This window comes from Gymnoscopelus braueri, assembly GCF_963280865.1.
Source record: "Gymnoscopelus braueri genome assembly, chromosome: 17".
Classification (NCBI taxonomy): Eukaryota; Metazoa; Chordata; class Actinopteri; order Myctophiformes; family Myctophidae; genus Gymnoscopelus; species Gymnoscopelus braueri.
This window is the reverse complement of record NC_137617.1, coordinates 32,427,769-32,449,137: the sequence shown is the minus strand read 5'-3', so window position 1 is coordinate 32,449,137 and position 21,369 is coordinate 32,427,769. Positions and strand designations below refer to the sequence as shown.

General features: G+C 40.4%; 3 protein-coding genes across 4 annotated transcripts in view; 1 reads left to right on the top strand and 2 right to left on the bottom strand.

The window, feature by feature from the left end:
* LOC308105392 (myosin heavy chain, skeletal muscle) overlaps window positions 1-7,233 on the bottom strand; it is a 74,234-nt gene extending 67,001 nt beyond the window's left edge. For both annotated transcript variants that reach the window (XM_080456090.1, XM_080456091.1), the window contains exon 1: window positions 6,883-7,233. In XM_080456090.1, coding sequence (XP_080312216.1) covers window positions 6,883-6,969 — 87 coding nt within the window. In that variant the 5' untranslated portion in view covers window positions 6,970-7,233. The remainder of the gene's footprint in view (window positions 1-6,882) is intronic.
* A 3,833-nt stretch (window positions 7,234-11,066) lies between these two features.
* On the bottom strand, window positions 11,067-16,755 carry pts (6-pyruvoyltetrahydropterin synthase). The gene is made up of 6 exons (XM_080455038.1): window positions 16,573-16,755; window positions 15,829-15,908; window positions 13,200-13,222; window positions 12,577-12,633; window positions 12,269-12,339; window positions 11,067-12,158 (listed from the first exon to the last, which is right to left on the bottom strand). Exons 1-6 carry the CDS (start codon window positions 16,665-16,667, stop codon window positions 12,035-12,037), a joined length of 450 nt encoding a protein of 149 aa, XP_080311164.1. The 5' UTR covers window positions 16,668-16,755; the 3' UTR covers window positions 11,067-12,034.
* A 2,348-nt stretch (window positions 16,756-19,103) lies between these two features.
* On the top strand, window positions 19,104-21,141 carry rcvrnb (recoverin b; the record flags this gene model as incomplete). The annotated part of the gene is made up of 5 exons (XM_080454953.1): window positions 19,104-19,195; window positions 19,397-19,534; window positions 20,524-20,674; window positions 20,793-20,904; window positions 21,023-21,141. The coding sequence occupies 5 exons, from the start codon at window positions 19,104-19,106 to the stop codon at window positions 21,139-21,141; spliced, it is 612 nt and encodes a 203-aa protein (XP_080311079.1).
* Window positions 21,142-21,369: the final 228 nt, after the last annotated feature.

Genomic DNA, 21,369 nt, shown 5'->3' with positions numbered 1-21,369 from the left:
TATCTACCTGGGTATGATACAAGACAAAACAATAGACAAACTGGAAATGTGTGCTCATTCGAGCGCACACATCCGCCAGGCCAGGTGGAACTCCATAATTGGACAAGACTGATGTCATCAACATGACATCAGTAATTGGACCTATATAAGTGGCAGAACACACAATATAACCGTATTCAACAACACTTGAGGAGGCCGCTTTTATTCGCCATCGTCTGTTTGTGAAAATGTTGAGGTGGACCTTTTGTTTGAAGGAAGGTCTGAAGGAAGGAAGGAAGGAAGGTCTAATACATCAGTCTAATGCTGCTGTTCCTGTGGACCTCAAGGTTTACTTCTTTGGAAGGAACAGTGTTGTGAATGACAGTGATCAGATTGAAGTCCATGTCTTCAATATAGTGTCTTTGCGGTGGAGGAAGTTGCCTCCAGTGACGTCTGGAAGAGGAGAATGTTCCCTTGAGGTTCCTTCCGAGCGACCCATACGGCAACGTGCTTTATGCATTTGATGTCGACACCCACAGGTGGTTGAAGCCCAAGGTGTCAGGGACTGTTCCAGAGGGGAAGGTGTATCACTCAGCCTGCGTCTCTAGGAAGCTCATGTATATCTATGGAGGATTCAACGAAGTGAAGTATATATTGAGTAATGACATCTACAAGTTGGACACCACCACAATGGTCTGGTCTTTAATTAACACCAGAGGCACTCCACCACCTGTTTCACATAGTCACTCTGCCACCATCATCGGGACCAGGATGTTTGTATTTGGGGGCTTGGGCAAGGATCTCGGCGACAACAACATCAGAGTGTTTGACACAGAGACCAACTGCTGGCTGAACACACCTTACCCACAGCCTCACCCAGAACCACGCTTTGGTCATTCCACCTTTGTCTACAATAGAGAGCTGTACATATATGGTGGCAGGAACCGGTGCTTAAATGATCTGTGGAAATTCAATTCAGAGACCTTCACCTTTAAGAGGGTTGAACTCAAGGGAAACGGCCCGTCTCAGAGGTATTGTATGCGCTGTTCCATGGTGGGAGATCGTATCATCCTCTTTGGGGGACACGAGGTAGACAACCGGAACCAACTGATCCTTGATGATCTGTACATCTTAGATTTAAGTCCAACACTGAAGACACTATGCAAGCTAGCAGTTATTCAGTACGGTGTGGAGCAGTCAGAACTTCCTCACAACATCAGGTGGGAACTGGCAGCCATCTCTGCCAGGAAGTGTGACCGGTCTGGAGTTTGACTGTCAAAATAGACTGTTGTGTATGTGCTGTATTCTCCCTTACAGTCAGATGTGCACTATTAGCCCACTGGTTCTCAGCGTGGGGTCCGGGGACCACCAGGGGTCCAAATAGACTGAGAGATTGCACAAATGGAACCAAATGGACCCTCAAAGTTAAATGAACACTGAGGAGTTTACAGTGTACTGTATATTGGGGTTCCAGTATAGTTTAGTTCAGTGATTCTCAATTTGTTTTAATTTCAGGGACCCCTAGTTTGATACTGTATGCATTAGGCCACGGACCCCTAGACCCCCCTTTGCATCATGAAAACCATCTAAAAATGACAAAATATAAAATAGGACGCAAGTGGTTCATCTACTATTCTACTTGGAATCTGGATGTCAGATAGGTGGGGTTTGCCACATGCTGTAGGACATGAAGTTTAGACAGTCACAGACATGTACTGTATTTGATTGTCAGTCTGTAACCTTTTCAACTGAAAACCTTTCTTGTCACTATTTGAATCATTGCACTGCTCCCCACCACACCCATCTGGTACTGCTAGGCAAATAAAACAAACACTCACGCAAGTGTTTGACCCAGGTCAGACAAGTACCTGGTACAAAAGACCCTGGATCAAGTTGGAGTTCCAGCAGCTGTGGTGTAGTTCAGTCAGGGGTAGACAGTGATGTAGGACTGTTGATGGTATGTACATGTTATTGTGGGTAGACAGGTTGTCTGTGTCTCTCTCACTCCCTATCGCCGGTGCCTCCCTGACCAGACCTCATCGGAGGCAGAACCGCTTGCTAAAGAGGCTTCTGTCGAGAGGTGGGCCCCCCAAAAAGCCCTTTGTGAGCATGTGGTAATGTTCTGAACACCCCACACATACTGTAACTAACCTGGGAGATTTACAGTGGAATTCAGCACAACCTGAGATTGTTATCTGGGCTTTTGTTTTTCCTCTACAGAGGATTGTGTGTACAATGTGGTTGATGTGAATCATTTGAGTTCTTAAGTTGCGCTTAAGAACTTAAGTAGCAAATCATCTGTTCAAATGGAAGGTAATAATGGTATACTTTTTTTTAATGATCGGTGCTCCAGCGGAGTGTGTACTCAAATGTTTCATAAGAAAGATGATTTGTTTTGTGACATTAACAATTTAAAATGTAGGCATTTAGCAGATGTTCTTATCCATACAGTAACAATCCTTGTCAACAAATTACAGGGTAAAGGGTCACATAAGCACAGTACAAAAAATACAATTTAGTGCAAAAGATACTATCTCTACCAGGTAAACATCAAATCTAGCATCTGTCTAAATAACATACAATCTGGATTCTTTGTAGTCAAGCAAAAACGAATCTAAAGCCTATACATAATGCAATTTGCAGCTCAGAGCAACAGCTATGTGAGCAAGGTCATGAGAGCCTCTGGGATGAGACAGACTTTGCAATGGCCACAGACATCCTTTTTCCTTGCAAGATATCCATAGCCTTGACCTGTCCAAGACTGCTAATGTACCTTGCAGAGAGCAAATGCCTATATTGTACGCATTATTGTGTATGCCAGAATCAATCAATCTTCCTGCATTTTCTCTCCACACCTAGTGCAGTAACAAGATTCTACAAGTAATTTTGGCCAGGCTACCAAAGCATAAATTTGTATTTCCCTTGCCTGGAAAAACAGATGTGAGCTAATTTTCCACAGCTAGCTCTGAAGAAGACAGGGTTTGAACGAGAAAACCGAGTTACAGAGACAGACTCACATGCACACGCACAATAAACTTTCTGTCTCTCTCCATCTCTCCAACACACAAACACGCACGCATGCACGCACGCACGCACGCACACAGGCAAAGACAAAGACAAAAACCTGTCGTTGCTTGAGCCCTGGTATCTGCACCATTGGGAAATGAGCTGTCATTAGCTCAACTCTTTAAACCGAACGCCAACAGTGAATTTACTTCTCAAAACTGACACACAGTTTGTCAACTGGAAATTGGACAGGGAAATGTGGCAGGGCCTCACTTAAACGTCGACCTATAATTGCCACCTTGCCCAAATAAGATTTAGGATGGGTGTTTTAACTTCAATTCATGAGGATAGACCTTGTCCTGATGCCTAATGTGGCGCGTGACTAACCGAAAATAGCCGATCTACAAGCTCACAACACGTTACACCGAAAATAGCCGATCTACAAGCTCACAACGCATCACATCCGACGCAGTAAATCATCACTGCCACGTCTGAATTTCCTTTGGGAATTGTCAGTTAAAAACACACAAATATATCGCCTGTCAGTGCAGGATTTACTGCCACACTTAACATCTTTCTGCACGTCGAACACCTCAACTGTGCCAAACAGAGGGAGAAGATAAAGCATGACACATCAATAGTTCAGCTTTAGGAGCGTGATCACAGGGCTCAGCCACCTAAGGCGGACGATATTGTTGTGAAATTTTACGAGAGCACCGGCTAAAACCCAAATAAACTCTTCTCTTTGTTTAAGTGCGATCCCTCCATCCACGATGAATAGGCACTATGGTGCAGCAAAGTGGTCGTGTTTTGACTTGAAGAAAAAAGGGGGGTGTTTGTCCAACGATTTCGCCTGTATGACAAAAACATAGGGACGCCAGGTTGAAAGTGCTTTAACTGACACACAAAACACACAGGGGTTCATGGCTGTGATTTATGCACTTTTCCAGTCTGTGAACTGAACTCTCCAACTTTCCATCTCATTTGCAGCTCTGTAAATACCGGTTGCTCTTCCAGTCCAAGGCATCACACCTTTTTCATAATTCTTCCATACGGCGTATAGTTTCCAAAAAAATACTCCCCATTCTTTAGATTTCTCTCCAATGTGGAGGTGAGTGGTATATTATTCCCATGATCATCATCCTACTCGGTATATTATTTTAACAGCTGTATGCCATCTCTACTCCCATTTACACCTGTTAGAGATTGGAATGCTATCGACTATATTTCCTCAAGTCCTTGAGCATTTCAGCACTGTATATCATCATGGCCATTATTCGCACCACCCAGATAATGTCATGCCAAACTAACTTTATAGTAGGGCGGGGGTGATATGATTCTAACTCAGTATCACGATTATTTCAAACATTTGCCTCTATTACGATTAATGAATGCTATTTAAAAAAACATTGTTAAAATAGCAGATCTACAAGATCACAATACATTGCGATGTGACATGTTGTGAGCTTGTAGATCTGCTATTTTCACTATTTTTGTACGCCACCATTGTACAATGAAGTATAATACAGGTTTAAAAGATTAATCAGACTAATCAATTTAGTCGATCATAAAAAAACTATAATATTTTTTTCATGTCTATTTATATGTCTATTTGTACAGTGGAGATTGATAGGTAACAGGGAGAGAGAGATGGGGAGAGACATGGAGCAAAGATCGTCGGGATCGAGACTCAAACCTGTGATGCGTTGTCAGGCATTAGAGCCTAAAATGTCCGGACCGCTAGGACAGCTGTCCAAGCCTATTTGTTGATATATAAGAACAAAAAAATGTAATACAAAAAGAAAAACTTGCTTCTCGATTATTGGTTCTAAATATCTATTTCGATATATTTTCGGTTAATTGCCCAGTACTACTTCATAGACACAACACAAGCAAAGTCCAGCTTAGTCTGGGCTCCACTTTAGGCGTACATGTACTCTGTAATGCACTAAAATGCTTCCAGGTGAGTGGACTGAAGGGTGTAGTGGCCCAAAGCCTGGCCTCTGGCTGAACTCTGTGCCTGGGTCATGGAGGAATGCACAGCAGTCCTTTGATCAACAGAGCACCTCAAAATTAACTTACACCCCTCTGATATGCAAGGCAGGGGGTTAGGTCTGCTATTATAATACTTGTTTATAGATTATGTATAAATGATATGATTGTTGTAAGATAATAACACACTCTGTGTTGAGCAGGAGCGATCACTGATGGTATTATGAAATGTGATGTGGTTCTCCAAGGTGAGTTTTTTTATGGCCTTCACCCAAAAGCACTGGTTAAAAATGCCTATAATGTAATAGTTAAAGTATCAAATCAAATCAAACTTTATTTATATAGAACTATGCTGTACATAGAAGGCATTAACAGAACAGGCCTATACAAGAACAAAGTCACCGGACATGCAAAAAAACATATGAAACAAGATAAAAGACAAAGACTCAAACAATATTAAAAGCTCGACAAAATAAATGAGTCTTGAGGAGAGATTTAAAAACCCCAATAGTCTGAAACCCCAATAGTCTGAAAGTATAGTTCAACACGAATACAATCATCACAAAACATCATCGAAAGCAAAATGTCTTCGTTTTGTATTATATCCTACCCTGTCTCTAACTACAATTTGAAATGACCTCACCCAGCCATAATATTAGCTTGAAGATTAAATTACTAAGATCGAAATCTTCCTTCCAATTTTGGCCCCATTCAGTTTTATTACAAGAGGCAGGTGCCTGTGTTGTGGAGTGCACTATTCTTACTGAGCCACTGTGATGACCCACATGCAATAAGTATCCTCAAAGAGATCACACAGCTTTTCATGTCTTTGTTGCAAGACACACCTGTGGAACCAATGCCAGGAGAAGGATCTGTATGTGAGTGTGAGTGTGAGTGTGAGTGTGAGTGTGAGTGTCAGTGTGTGTGTGTGTGTGTGTGTGTGTGTGTGTGTGTGTGTGTGTGTGTGTGTGTGTGTGTGTGTGTGTGTGTGTGTGTGTGTGTGTGTGTGTGTGTGTGTGTGTACACGAGAAAGAGAGAGAGATCTTCCCTACTGATCTCACAACTCGTAAGAGCCATCATGGTTTGCAGTGGAGAGAAGCAGTTTGATGCCTCACAGTCGTGCATCATAGATTGAAAGATAAGGCCTTGAGATGCGCTCAAACACAAACCAAGCATGCAATCTGCACAGCAACTCTCCTCTCTGAATGTCTGGTGCCATCATAGACACCCACTGTATTCGACAAATTGAGATCTCAACTAGTCTTCAGTAACGGGATTTGCTTATTCCCTGTACCTCAATCGGTTGCTTATACTGTATGTGGGTGGAATTTACTGTTACAAGGTCTTCAGGCATTCTTGTGGGTTGTCCCCCTGTGAATTCTTCTGCAAACAGTTTAGCGCTGTCTGTTGTCCAGCCAATAAACTTGCCTTGCAAACTGTCAGCACGCGTGGAATTGTATTAAACCAGAAATAAATGAAATCTGTAAAAACATAAAAACAACCATACGTCCATACTATACGACACACACCATGCTAGTACATGAACAAAGATGAGCATAAACCAATAAGCGTATGCACACGCGCGCACACATGCACACAATGACTCCCCCTACTGGATGAAGAGAGACCTCCCCTGTCAGTGGGGTGGGCCTGCAGCGAGGAGGGGCTCTGGGGCCATCAGTAGTGTTACAGCTGTAAGGTAGAGAGCTTCCACATTCTATGTAAAGGTAGAGGGACAGGCAGAGACTGAGGGGACATACGCAGCAGCAGAGTGAACTAATACAACAGAGATAAGAGGTATGCAAAAAACGCAGAGAGAAATTCAGCTGGAAGGCGTTCCAAAGAGGGACAGACAGGCAGACAGAGAGGCAAAAGGAAAAGTGAATGCCAGAGGACATTCCTTACGTGTGCCAGGGTCCTGCTGTTGTAGAAGCCGATGGTGGGTCTATACTGGTGGAAGTCTGTCTGGATCACACACACTCTCTTCTCCATCCTCACAGCACGCTCAGGGAGCAGTGGCCCATGCTGTGTCTTCACCCACTGGGCTCTGGGGAGGAAGTGAGGGAAAGTGTGTATACTCGCTGAGGCTCTGGGAGTGTGTGTGTGTGTGTGTGTGTGTGTGTGTGTGTGTGTGTGTGTGTGTGTGTGTGTGTGTGTGTGTGTGTGTGTGTGTGTGTGTGTGTGTGTGTGTGTGTGTGTGTGTGTCAGTGAGAGAGTGAGTTTGTGTAAAAGTGGACGTGCATGTGTGTGTGTGTGTGTGAGTGAGTGGGAAAGTGTGTTACTCTTGCTACCTGACCCTGAGAGAAGCTGAGATGTGAGGAGAGAGGAAGGGAGGGACAGAGAGAGGGAGAGGAGAGGAGGAGGGAACAGACACACAAAAAGGAAAAACACAAATGAGCTGCAACACACGCATACACACACACACACACACAAGCACCCCCCCCCCCCCCCATGCCTAAAGCTACACCACCCACTGACAGCAGTGGGGAGACAGACCGCCAGCCTCCAGCACAGCTATCTGCAAAGCCAGGAACCCTCATGCAACTTGAATAAAATATTTAACTCAGCCTGGAGAGAGAAAAACTTTTGTAAACAGATTTTTATATATGCTGTATATATGTATGCTGTATACAGTATATAATACCTGCTGAGAGATAATACAAAGTATATTCTTTTGTTAAATAGATGTGTTAATAGCTCTATATTCTGATAGCAATCGTCACTTCTGTGTGTTCAGTAAGAGGGGTTTACCCATCTCTACAACTCTTTAATAAACAGAAAATACATATTCAGGTTGGGATACCAATTGCACCCAATCAGGAGAGAGAACTCATACAGGATACAGGATAAACAAGTGAAATTGAAAGTGATGAAACAAAGAAGTGAGCCGACAAAATTGGAACTGTAACAGTATAACATTTAAGCTGATTGGATAATCTCTCCTGATTGGCTGTAATTTTCAACTCACCTAAAAAAGTATTTTCTGTTTATTATAGAGTTGAAGAGACGGGGAGACCCCGGTGAACAAACACGCCATAGCAATGATTATTATCAGAATATAGAGCTTTAAATTTTTAACAATAAACTTTTTTTAAACCAAAAAACATCACTTGCACCAACTTGAATCCCTTTCAATTCAAAATGGCTCTGTAATTGGCCATAACTATAATCCTATACTATAGATTTTTATGTCGTTAATTGCAGTACACAGAAGTGTAATTTGTGTAAAGAAATGTTTTATTTCGATGTTTCTGTGTGCCAGCATGAAGTGAACTGTACATACTTCCAGTAACACCTAAATGAAACACACCCACAATTAATGCTATTACCTTCGGTTTACCCATCTACGTATATTACACGTCAAAATGGACAAGTATGACTAGAAACGGTATTATTAATGAAATAGGTAGTACATTGGGTAGATTGAAAAACCTTTTCTGCAGGACTTGGACTTGTCTCCAGATTCTGTGCCTTCCCCACAGTACCTTTCATATCACTGTCGGCCTGTCTGTCTGCCCGGTTTGTAGACACACTGTCAGTCATGTTGATACTAAAGGTTCTGTGAGAGCTAGTGCAGGATGGCTGCAGGGAAAGGGAAATCACGCGTGAAATGATATGTTTACCTTACAATTGGAAAAAATGACAGGGGAAAAGAGTCACTTGTTTCATCTTGGAGAATGGAGGAGGCAGGTACAGTAATTGAACTTTTTAACAAACCTGGCAGTGGAAAAATAAAAATAAATTAACAGCTTATTATCTGACAGCCGATGACAGTTAGTTTTGGGGATTTTCTTTTCCTTCCCAAACCACTGAGTTGAGTGGATGTGTGAGGTTGAAGAATTTGACCTTACAGTCAAGGAAAGCATACAGTACAGTCTGTCAATGTCAATATATATTTTACCTGAACAGTGAGCAGACTCACCACAGCACACATTATTCTACAACTACAAATCACATTTCTATAGAGAAATTAATTTAGAAGGTATTTCTACTCTAGCAAATAATACAAATCTAATGAATTCATGTGACTGAAACAGACAGAAACTGTCTACTTTGTGCCTACTTTGTGATCTCTGTTGAAACAAGTGGTCCTTTCTGTTGCAAAATTACAAGTGTGTGTTGACATACATAAGTACTACTGGAAAAAGATTGGCGAAGTGAAAGATACTGTATGCACTATGCACAGAGCAATTTCGGGCTGATCTTTTCCCAACGGCCTTCAGTTTCCCAACAACAATTTCCCTAATGAAAGCTAATATCAATCAAGCCGCTCCGCCTCGAACCCTTCAGCAGAGCACTTGTTCCTATGAGAGATGGTCTCAGGCGCTGAACCCTTAGGGTTCTTGTGTGGCTTATCATTGGCAAGGTTTTACTTTGGCACCCTGCCATGTCTCAATGAATCACAGCTATTGTCAGGGCAATACGCCAGGAAGGTGATAAAAGCGCGTGCGTGCCGTGGCCATTGAGACTCATGTCACAAAAGGCGGTGACAACAGAAACCCATGCCTGAGAAAACACCCCGCACCCACCACTTTGTTCAGCCACAGGCACATGCAAACCACTAATCGTCAGGACAAATAACGTATTGTAGTTGTGTACGTTCTTGTTTGAAAGACACACACGGTCTGTAATCGGGACAATTAGGGGAAAGTAATCCAACCTATTTGTCTGGCTTAGAACTACTGTACACAACCCAATAACAGTGTTGCCACCTCTGACTGTGAAGAGAAAAAAACATCTTTATTGCTCCAGGAGTAAAAACAATAAAGCCAATAAAGTTGATTCAGTAATATTAATCATAACATCTCTTTCACTCATGGGAAAATGCTTTTTTTAAAGCTTTTTATGAAGCAGCGGAATAATAACTGGTTATACCTGGTAAATGCTGTGATCTCACTACCTACTATTAGTCTCTAATTATACTGTGCATTTATTACCCGCCACTGTGTGATGTTCTGCATTTAATCTGCCATCCTTGGGCAGAGATCTAGGATCAGCAAAGGCCAATTCATTACCCTGAGAGGAGAACAGTAATTCTGATCTTAGATCAGGGTTTTTGAGGGGCATATTCACATGTTCTCCGTCTTGCTCCGGCATGTTCTTTACAGGGCGTCTGTGCATGACACATGTTTATGGAATTTGATTAATTAAAGGTTTGAGCCTGCATAACATTATGCCTCGTTCAAAACTGCCAGCTGATTCTTGACATAAAGATTACCACTCTGGTAAAAAGGCCCCCCTTGTTGATGAATGCATTTCCTCAGCATTCTATCACACATGTTGTGGTATAAATTCACAAGGACTTTAGAGGGATCAGAACCCATCAAACTATGTACTTGTACTGTATGTGAGAGAACCAATGCGAAGGTTTTGGCACAAGGCAAAATATGCACAAAAAAATGTGTGCTCCTCTGAGCGCAGGTCTCCGTCGGCCCGGTTTGCCTACCCACTGCACGTTTTATTGTGCGACCTACGGTTCAAGAGTTGTAGGCCAAAACGAAGAAGCAGGCTGTTATAGCGCCACCATGAGGCCGATTTGAAAAGTTTGGGTAGAGGTCTTTCTTTGGTTTACTGGGAGTTTACCTGTAAAGTTTTACGCCGACCGGTCCAACAGTATCAAAGTTTAGCACACACACACACACACACACACACACACACACGAGAGCTGGAGTAAAGTATTAGTATTGCTCACAGTCCATTTCATATTATTGCATGGCTTGAGACACAATTCTCGTTTACATTATAATTTGTCACCGAGGCATTTCGGAAGGCCAAAACTTCTTTCCTCTTTACACCAAAGACACACTTGTAGATTTACATGCTTTCCATTGCTAGCCCTGACCTCTAAAACGGGTGATACATCACTTCACATTTGTTATTCTATGTCTAGAAGATGGAATACCCTTCTACTACTACGACTTTTTAACACCTTTGCAGTTTGCATAGCAATGAGAAATAACTCCATTAATCAAATAGGGCTATTTCTGTTGTAAGGTGTCTGGAATATGTACATACTGGGTTATACTTGGAAGGAGCCAAGAAGTGTCACCTCTATTTAAAATCCTAAGGTAAAAGAGTAGCACAACCCATTCTGTATAAAATCAGAAGAAAGTTTAACTTTAAGGTGGTAAATCATAGAAAATTCACAAACAACACTGTCGATAACACAGCCTACAATACAGAATTACCTCAAATCTGAGGCCTTCCTGGAAAAGTCAGCTCTCGCCCTCTAGTGGTTCAATATCACCATTTGCTTCCCTGACTGCTGCTAGAGTAAAAAGTTAAAACGTTTTTCTTTTTCAGCAACACATTGTCCTTTTATTTTAGCAAACAAGACTTCACAGCGAAAGACATTTGGTTAAGTTGCAACAAGTCGATGAAAATCATGTACAATGCAAGCAGTCACGCTTCTAGATGTCACTCTCACGTGTGCATTGATGTTTAAGTAGTAAAGTAAGTCTTGCCGAGCCATGTGGCCCATAGGGCAGGAGCCTATATACTGTTTCTGTAATAATGAATCTAAAATAAAACTATGTGCAACAAAAGAACTAGGAAACAGCTGTATCCTAGCATCTAGTATTCATCTAAATCTTCATGTGTTAATGACAGTTTTCATGGCTCAATATGGACATTGTGTGTCCCCCTGCTGAGGCCAGAGTTTATTGTACATACAGTACAGTATGGATTCTACAACAGTACTACATGGAGCTCAAACAGCGAACATGACACAGTATTCTAATACTTTGGCTCCTGACACATAACTGTGTGTACCCTCAGATACAAACTTTAATACAGTTTCAACATACTGTATGGCACTTGGGGAATATTAAAGCTGCATTTTATGATATTTTTGATAGTCCCAACTGGGCTGAACATATGTAAAATGTTAAGGTTTAGTCTATGATGTTGTGGCATGATGTTGTGGCAGGAGGGGGCCTGGCTAGTGTTGATGGTTTGTTAGGTCCCCCCTGTTTATTGGCAGGAGATTTGCTTCGCACAATGCAGCTTTAATTAAAACATTACACATTTGGACACATCCGTAGAAGAGGTCACAGGACTACTCTCCTCGATATACAACAATGTTTTTGTCTGTCTCGTGTATCTTAACTTCAAAGAGTAGACCGGGTGGGAGGACCTTCACCATATTGTCCCATATGTAAACAGCCACGTTCTCGGTTGTGCTAAAGATCGGAAAATAAAAGCAAGAAATTAAAAGAATAAAATGAGAATATATTGCACTTAAACTTCAATCTCTAGCAACTTCATTTATGTGAAAGAGCTTGAAACGTACCTGACAACATTTCCAAAATATGGGACATCCTTATCAAGGTTTTTATGATCGAGTGGGATCATGATGACTTCCTGCAAAACAAATGTGGAAAAAATGAATGTATGGCAAGGTGAAATTATAATCACACACACACACACACACACACACACACACACACACACACACACACACACACACACACACACACACACACACACACACACACACACACACACACACACACACACACACACACACACACACACACACACACACACACACACACACACACACACACACACACACGTACGTATACGAGTGAAGCTTACTTCAATGCACTTCTTCAGATCTGTTAGGTTCATCACCATTCCAGTGTCACGGTCAATCTAGTGACAGACACAAAGTGATGGACTGGGATGAAAAACTAAAAATGGCCATTGCATTTGCAACTAGACCAGCCCTATTTTCAAACCCAACACCACAAGCTTGAGATAAAACCATAGAAACCTAGAATGCAGAAATTCACAACACAGAATACACACTCAAATGTGATGCTGACGAGGCAGAGGCAGAGCTATAGCTGCCATGTGATACACTCCATTAAAAGGCACATTCAGCAAATACATACTGTAGGCTCAACATTAAGGCACAGTAGATAATAGCCTACACAATACTAATGTATTAATAAGTATTATGTTTTATTATGATTATTTTATCAATGAGTGGTACATCGTAGGGCAGCCCTTCTGACATTTGCCCAATCTGTCACTGCAGAGTGCAGACACAGTATAAAAGGTTGAGTAAATACACAGTAGCTTTGGCTTCTTCTGAATGTTAGTGTGACAGTCTTATAAAGCCATGTGACTGGCTTCTGACTGACTTATTTAAATTGAAATTACTTGCTCTGGAACGTTGTGGTGAAGCACGTGAGAGCAGACTGAATGAAACTTACTTTTCCCCGTACTGTCACCTCCACTGTTGACAGAGAGCATAGGAGAGAACATGGAATTAATAAGAGACATTAAAAAAACAAAAACATAATTCCTATTTCAGTCTCTCTTTTTCAAGTGCATTTGAAGTATACGTTGTAAACTGGTTGAAAATATTTCTCTCGCTTTCTTAATATTTAGTGTTTTGTGAGTGAGTGAGTGAGTGTGAGTAACTGCCTGACTGACTGACCGAACTGATCTTGCAAACCGCTGGACCGATATGCATAAAACTTTTTATGCAGGCATCCAGTAGGCCAAGGGAGGCCATTCTGCTTTACCTTTTGGCCTATAATGACATATAATCAACAACTAGATTTCCCACCATTTCACATTTTCTTCACAGTACACCTTTTGATAATACTCCTTCTGATTTTGTCCAAAACTCACACAAATCATGTGATCATATACATTCATATTCCTCCTTTTCATATTGGCTGTAACTGGTTTCCAACGTTTGTGGGAGGGGCCTATTAAACACAAAATGCACAAAATCATCTGTTCGTATAGTATACGTTAGCATGTAATTGGCTTCATATCATATGAATGCAACATCAATTCCGAAAAGATGCACCTTGTTGTTTATGTGGACCCTACATTGAAATCTTATTTGTTTTACTCATGTGAGGGAGGCGCACAATCAGGGCCGCATTAACCGCGGAACTTAGTGGAACTTGTGTTCCACGGCCTGAGCCTGCAGGGGCCCTGTGTGAATTATGTATTAAAAAAATATATAATTTTTTTTTTTTTTGTTTTTAATTTATATTATTTTATTATAATATTATATATATTCTTACTATTACTATTTATAAAAATGTATACATTCGGGCCCTGCTGTGTGAATTATATATATTTAGAAACATATGTTGCTTTAGTTTTAATGTTGCGCCTTGCGCGGCAGAACAGACGCAAACCTCTTGCATACCGTGGCTGGTACTGATGTGTCACTTCTACTTCCTGTAAGTAGACAAAAAAATAAAACTACTGTCGACTAATCTTTAGAAGCGGCTCTTATTTTGAAATCCTCCGCTTTTAGCGTAAGTTTGTTTCTGTTAACCAGTAGGCTATGACTCTGCTATCATGGTCTGTGACAGCAACACAACATAAACAAGAACCATGTGGATTAAACGCAAGATTTGGGCCAACGTTCATATTTACGATATGAAAACCAGCTCCTGTGACTTAAACATTGTACAAACTTTGGAAGTGCCGTGTGTTAAACTCTTTGAACCCCGGCGCAGCATGGTGAGTTAATCTTACAATGAAGATGTGTGTGTGTGTGTGTGTGTGTGTGTGTGTGTGTGTGTGTGTGTGTGTTTGTTTGAAGTAGGCTTAGACTGTATCTCACGTGCTGTGTTTGAATAATGTAGCTCACGGTTGTTAATGTCATCTCTGTGACTCTGTCTGTCTGTCTTAGTGCTACCATAATGTACACTGTGAAAATCTAAATGACATATTCTTAATACATTTGTACTGTGCAAATAGCTGAATAGGATGGAGTAGTAGGTCTACGCTACTGTATTTTAACATCAGTCAGTCATAATGGTGAGCCATAATATTATTTTCTGAGGTGGTAAAAAGGTTGAGAACCACTGCGGTAGACTTAAAGAGGTGGGTCTACTTGCATGATTGTCACATGTTTGGTGGGGATCTTTTTACTTTAACTTTTCAAGTACATTTCAGAGCCTGTACTTTTGTACTTTTACTTGAGTAATTAGTTGAATGAGTACTTTTACTAAAGTCGCTTTAAGTAAAGAAAGTGAGTAGTACGTTTCCCATCTCTGCTGAGTATTGTTTTCTCAATTCTAAACTTGAATTGTTGAATTTCTTATGAAGAATAAGAAAATAAATATGAAACATTTGTTACCCATCTCATCACCATATGTCTAGTAGCCTACGACTGTAATGACCATAAAGTAACCTCCTTAATAATAAATGTAATTTGTAATGATAGACACTGTAGTTATAGCATAGACTGAAGTTGGAAAGGCTGTGCCGAGTGCCTGTGTCGGCACCGATCGTGCTGGCGGTGGCACGTGCACCAAACGCACGTGCGCGTGAACGCACCAAATATTGTCCGATTAATGTTGAGGGGGGGCCTTTGATTTGGTGTAGTTCCACGGCCCTGAGGGGCCTTAATGCGGCCCTGCGCACAATATCTTCACTGGAGCCATTATAGCTAATGTGTGCCTGTATAAATTCAAACTTTTTTAAAATGGATATTTTACTTACATAGATGCCTTTCAATAGAACAGTTTGGATAAAGCAATTAAATAACTACTATTTTGAAGACATTTAAATAATAAAATCTTGACTGTTGGAAAGGGTACCGGTGTGAATCAAGTAGTCTATTTTGTATTTATTTGTCAATCTGTGTTGCTGTTTCTTATCATATTCGATGTTATTGTGTAATGTTTTGTTATGTAAATTGGTTGTATATATCATAGCTGACATTCTATTTCCCCACAGCTTCCTTGGTTCCTGATGGCTGCAACACAGGATTTACACATCCCTGGATAGGCAACCCAGCCTGGCGGAGATGCATGTTTGCGCTGTAAAGCGCGCCTTAGTCATGAATTACCGTAATTAACAAACCTTTGTAGTTGTGTCCATGGCCATTGGGATTGTTGCATTTTCCAAAGATGATTTTGTTGTCCTCATCACTCAAGGTTGGGCTAGAGAGGAAACACATTGATTGATTGAAATTTTTATAAGGCAAAAGAATGTAAAACAACACAGTTACATTTATAATACTTTTGTCTAAACGGTCCGACCAAAAAAGTCCTTGCAGACTTGTAGTAATAGTAGCAACCAAACAGTTCAAAAATCAACATAAAAATACAGAGGGAAAAAAATACCACTATGTACAAAAAAAGCATGAAAAAATAAAAAATTGATGATACATGATAACTTGTTGGACTTTTTAGAAACTGACTAGCTCTCTGCCATAATCACGTTTAGGCATTAAGACAACCAAAGAATGAACAAGAAACCTGAACCATGTGGAAACAATTTAATTAGTACCAGGAGTACCACATCAGGCAGCACTCGCAGCCTCTTAAGAGAACTACAGCTCCCATGAGCCTCTGCGGCTGAATCCCAGACGTCACGTTTTGCACAGTATTTACAAAAGGAGAGAAACGCTCTGGCAACAACATAAACACATACAACCACTTTTAAAGCCATTCCTACGGACATTCCCGTTTCCAGTAGACTAAACCCCGCGTGTATAGCATCATGCATCTCCAGCTTTATCACGTTAAATAACACAGAAACAGGAGGCTGTCCAACCCTGTAACAGTACTTTCATTGAAGACGGGTTATGAATGAGGCTACAACCTGTGCAATCGGTGACAAGCGCTGAAGCTCTGAACTCGTGTAATGTATCCAATGCGCTCCGCGACATTGTTGCCAGTGCTGGGGCCGGCCATCATCAGGACCTGTGGCTGTGTTCTGTTCAATGAGCTGGGATGGGATCCGTAAAGGAACAAGGAACGACAGAGAAGGAAAGGATAATCTCCTGTTCCGCTGAACAGAGAACAGACCCATCCCCGTTCTGTAGCCAGGCACACGCTACAGCAAGTCCTGATGCCATTGGTCCACACCAGGGCGTAAATAAAGCACATCATTTCCACGTGCCCCACGAGTGGTGGAAAAAGTACTAAATTTTTTACTTAAGTAAAGGTATAAATACTGCAATGTAGAAATACTCTGTTAAGTCCGGAATTCAAAATTTACTTGAGTAAAAGTACAAAAGTATTGGTATCAAAATGTACTTAAAATACCAAAAGTACCCATTTTGCAGAATGTCCTGTTTCATACGTTTTCAAATGTATAAAATGTATACAAATCTCTTGCAAATAGCAGATCTACAAGCTCACAATGCATGCATTGCCATGTGATCGGCTATTTTCAAATGGCCGAAATTTAGGGCTGGACAGTAGTCACTGTACTTTTGTAATAATAATCAAAATCTATAGCTACAAAGAATTAACTAGAAACTAAAGTTTTCTAATAATTGTAGTGGAGTAAAAGTACAATATATTGCATCTGAGATGTAGTGGAGTAGTCTAGAAGTAAAAGTACTGAAAATTTATAAATACTCCTGTACTAGTACTAAGTATAGTACTAACTATACTTAGTTATTTTACACCACTGCGTGCCATTGCTCGAACATTTTATTATTACTCTTTAATAAAGCTAGCTGTGTAGACTATTTGGGCCCTTTACATGGTAAAATGTAATTGTGTCATTATGAATGGTTAATATTACAATTATTAACTATTAAGGCTAATGCTTAAGCTTGATGTTTAGTTGATTAACACAATATGTCCAGCTGTCTAATCATTAATTAGGCTAATGGTATTTAGACAAATTAACAGTTTATCAATAGCAACCCAATCCCTTATTCAATGTCATGGAATATATGCGAGTTGAAGGGTGTTTAATTTCAAATTCTAAAATATAATAACAATAATCATATAAAACAGTGAGCAATAAATAGTGATGTCATGATTTGTGTTAAACAACAACACTGTTACCTTCCAAACAGTTAATCTCCAACTTACCTGTTTTCAGTCAATGTAACACTATAAAATATGAATGATAAAGAACATCATAGTAGCCTCAAGTTTAAATGTTGACTCAAAACAAAATATTTATTTCCAGACAGAGTGGTCAAAAAAGAAATATCTTGTTCCACAGGCTGCACAACTCATCCAATGTGGCTATCATGCAATTAACAGCCCAACAGGAGCATTCTATTGGCAGTGACTAAATTGAATAAGTAGCCTATAGGAGCATTTTATTGGATACTAAGTCACAAATTGCCTATAGTCAGTTCATTCTTAATATGTTCAGGCACTTGTCCTTCAAGTAGTTAGTTGTAGATTGCTTGCTACCTGGACATTGAATTTGGTATTGACCAATGTTGAAAATCCATTTGAGCTGTTATTTCACAATGTTATTTGATACTGTATAATGTATGGTAATGGTGGTAATGTCTGTCCAATAGAAATGTTATATTTTATAGATTTGACATGTTTTGCTTAACAACATACTGACCTAGAAGAGAGTGCATTTGTGAGCAACAGGAGAGTTCATTCTGGGACTATTGGTGCTTATTGTACACAAAGCTACTGGTTTAATTAAACCACATTAGAGTTAACATTGGCGTTAATAGTTCAACCTTTTCCCAGAGAAGAGACAAAATAAATAAATGCCAATGATAAATGTCAGCCTCCTCTATTTCCACCTGTGTCCACATTCCACAGACACATTTCATGTGTTCTCCTCTGACTTACAACTAGCCAATTGCTCTAATGAAGCAACGGACCGTGCCAATTTAATCAGAGGGATTCAGATAAGATTGTGAAGCACCCTGCTGTAGTTGCTAAGCCTTGCATTACTGCAATTACAATTACTCATAACTTCGGAATCTAGAAACATGATATGTTATTAGGTTGTACATGGATGGTGGATATAAATCTAATAAGTTATTGTAGACTACTGTTCATATTATGTTTGTGTGTGTGCATGTGCTTGAAAGTGTAGCCTACATGCGCTTGTTTGCTTATCCTCGCCTCTCAGAAGCCAATCTAGTATGTGTGTGTGTTTAATTCCTCCCTCTAATCCCATGAACGACGTCTTTGTAATCTACTGTAGGTTTAAATACAATCCAACTACCACTGCGAAAACACATTATCAATAAAGGAGCAGGGACAGAACAGCTACTGTGCAAGACCGTATTTGTGTTGCATTATTTGAGAAGATAAATCTGCCAAGGAGAAACATTTTGGAGAAAAGATAATAGATATTAGAAAAGGGGTGAACTGAAGACGACGTGAAAGCAAGGAAAGAGAAAGAGGAAGATGGGTAACAGTCGAAGCGGAGCTCTGTCGAAGGAACTGTTGGAAGATCTGAAGCTCAACACCAAGTACAATGAGAAGCAGCTTTGTACATGGTACTGCCAACAATTACTGGAAAGCCACCCTATGACCGGAAGACTCGATTATCAATTGATATGTGATTGTCTGTGTGAAATTGTTGAAAATGTATATCCTCTGAAATCTGTCAACTGCAGCGACTTCAGAAGAGAACATGGGCAAAAACTTTGAGAGTGTTTGAAATATCTGACTGTCACTTCCTCCATACTGTATTATAGGTATCAGACTTTTCTGAAGGAGTGTCCCAGTGGGCGAATCAGCAGGCAGCAGTTTGAAGCTATCTACGCCAGCTTCTTCCCCGATGCTGACCCCAAGTCCTATGCTTGCCATGTCTTCAGGAGCTTTGACTCAGATAGGTACACCTACTGTAACTGATTGTTAGTTAACACCCACGAGGGAGGGGTATTGTTTTCATCAGATTTGTCTGTTTTGTTATTTAAAGGAGCATCTATCTTGTCTGCACCGTGGACAGGACCTTTGAGATGTCATTTATCAAATAATCAGTAAAACAGCTGCACAGAATGGCATGAATGACACCACCTACCTTTCATGAAAAGGTGGACAGTGGTCCCTAAATGAGCTGATAAAAATGTGGGGTTCAAGTTCAACGGTTACACAAAAAGTCAAAAAAAAAATCAGCTACAACTTTGTCAAAGATTTTCAAATTTACTTAAATTTACCAACTGGAAACAAAAATGTTTTAATCTATTGCAGAGCTACAGTATAATCCGGTTCAGGTTTTGAGGGTTAATGTCATCAATCACAATTATATTTACCACAACATGAAACAGCTGAAGTTAAAGATAGAGACATGTTTACTATTATCGACAAATAAAGTCACATATGTTTTTTCATATGTTATTTCAGTGTTAATAGATGTAAGTGTTAACAACTGCTTAAGTGCCACTAGACGTCTAAGACGTCCGTTTTAACATAAGCCCTGAGTGCCACTGGACGTCTAAGACGTCCAAAAAAATAATAATATATATATATTATATATATATATATATATATATAAATATTTTTTTGGGGGGGAAAAAATGTTCAGAACCCAAGATATCATGATTTGAAAATATTCTGCTCCATTCACTCTTTCTTTAACTTCTTACTGAAAAAGGCTGTATCTCGGCTCCTAAGCATGAATTTTGGCTGTGGCACTCAGAGCCAAACTGCCATAAATAAGCCGGGCACTGAATGAGTTAGAGCTCCTGTGTTTTCATTTTTATACAAAAAACCCATGTTTACATGTAAACGTTTTAAATATGAGGCTTTAATTATGCCACTGCTTGTGTTTGAGAACCCCATTGCTACATGATGTACATTGACTTCGTCTGAATTGAAACAGTGATGGCACACTGGACTTTAAAGAATACATCGTGGCACTGCACCTGACCTCTTCAGGGAAGACCATTGAGAAGCTGGAGTGGGCCTTTAACCTGTATGATGTGGACCGCAACGGAACCATCACCAAGAACGAGATCCAGGAAATAGTCAAGGTGAAAGGGGAGGAGCTATAGAAATGTAGAGATGAAACAGAAACATCTGTATAAGGCAGAAATACATGAATCGATACAGGAGGCAGATCCTAACCCACGATCTATGCCTGTGTTTTAGTCCATATTCTACATGATCTCCAAAGAGGATCAGAAGAACCTTCCTCAGGATGAGAACACACCAGAGAAGAGGGCCGACAAAATCTGGGACTTCTTTGGCAAGAAAGAGCAAGGTACAGTTACTTTAGATGCAGATAGATAAATGTGTACAGTTCTTTACCTCAGGGAGGGATTTTGCAGGGTTAGTTCTGTGGTGTGTGGGTATCTATCTATTGCATAATGTCTTCACAGACAAGATCACAGAGGGGGAGTTTATCCAGGGAGTGATGGACAACAAGAACATCCTTCGACTCATCCAGTTTGACGAGCCGCAGAAAGTCCAGGAGAGACTCAAGGAGAAGAAGCAATGATTCGTTTACCCAGAACATTTTATTTAATATTATTAACGTTATAGTACAATAGCTTAAGCACTTTCAACCTGGTGTCCATATTTTGGGTATCTCATAATAGGTTTTACATTCACACAATTGTTAAAAAATTGCAAAAATAAATAGCTGATCTAGAAGCTCACAATGGTTGGCATCGCGATGCATTGTGAGCTTGTAGAATGGCTGTTTTAGCTATTTGTAGTACAACTA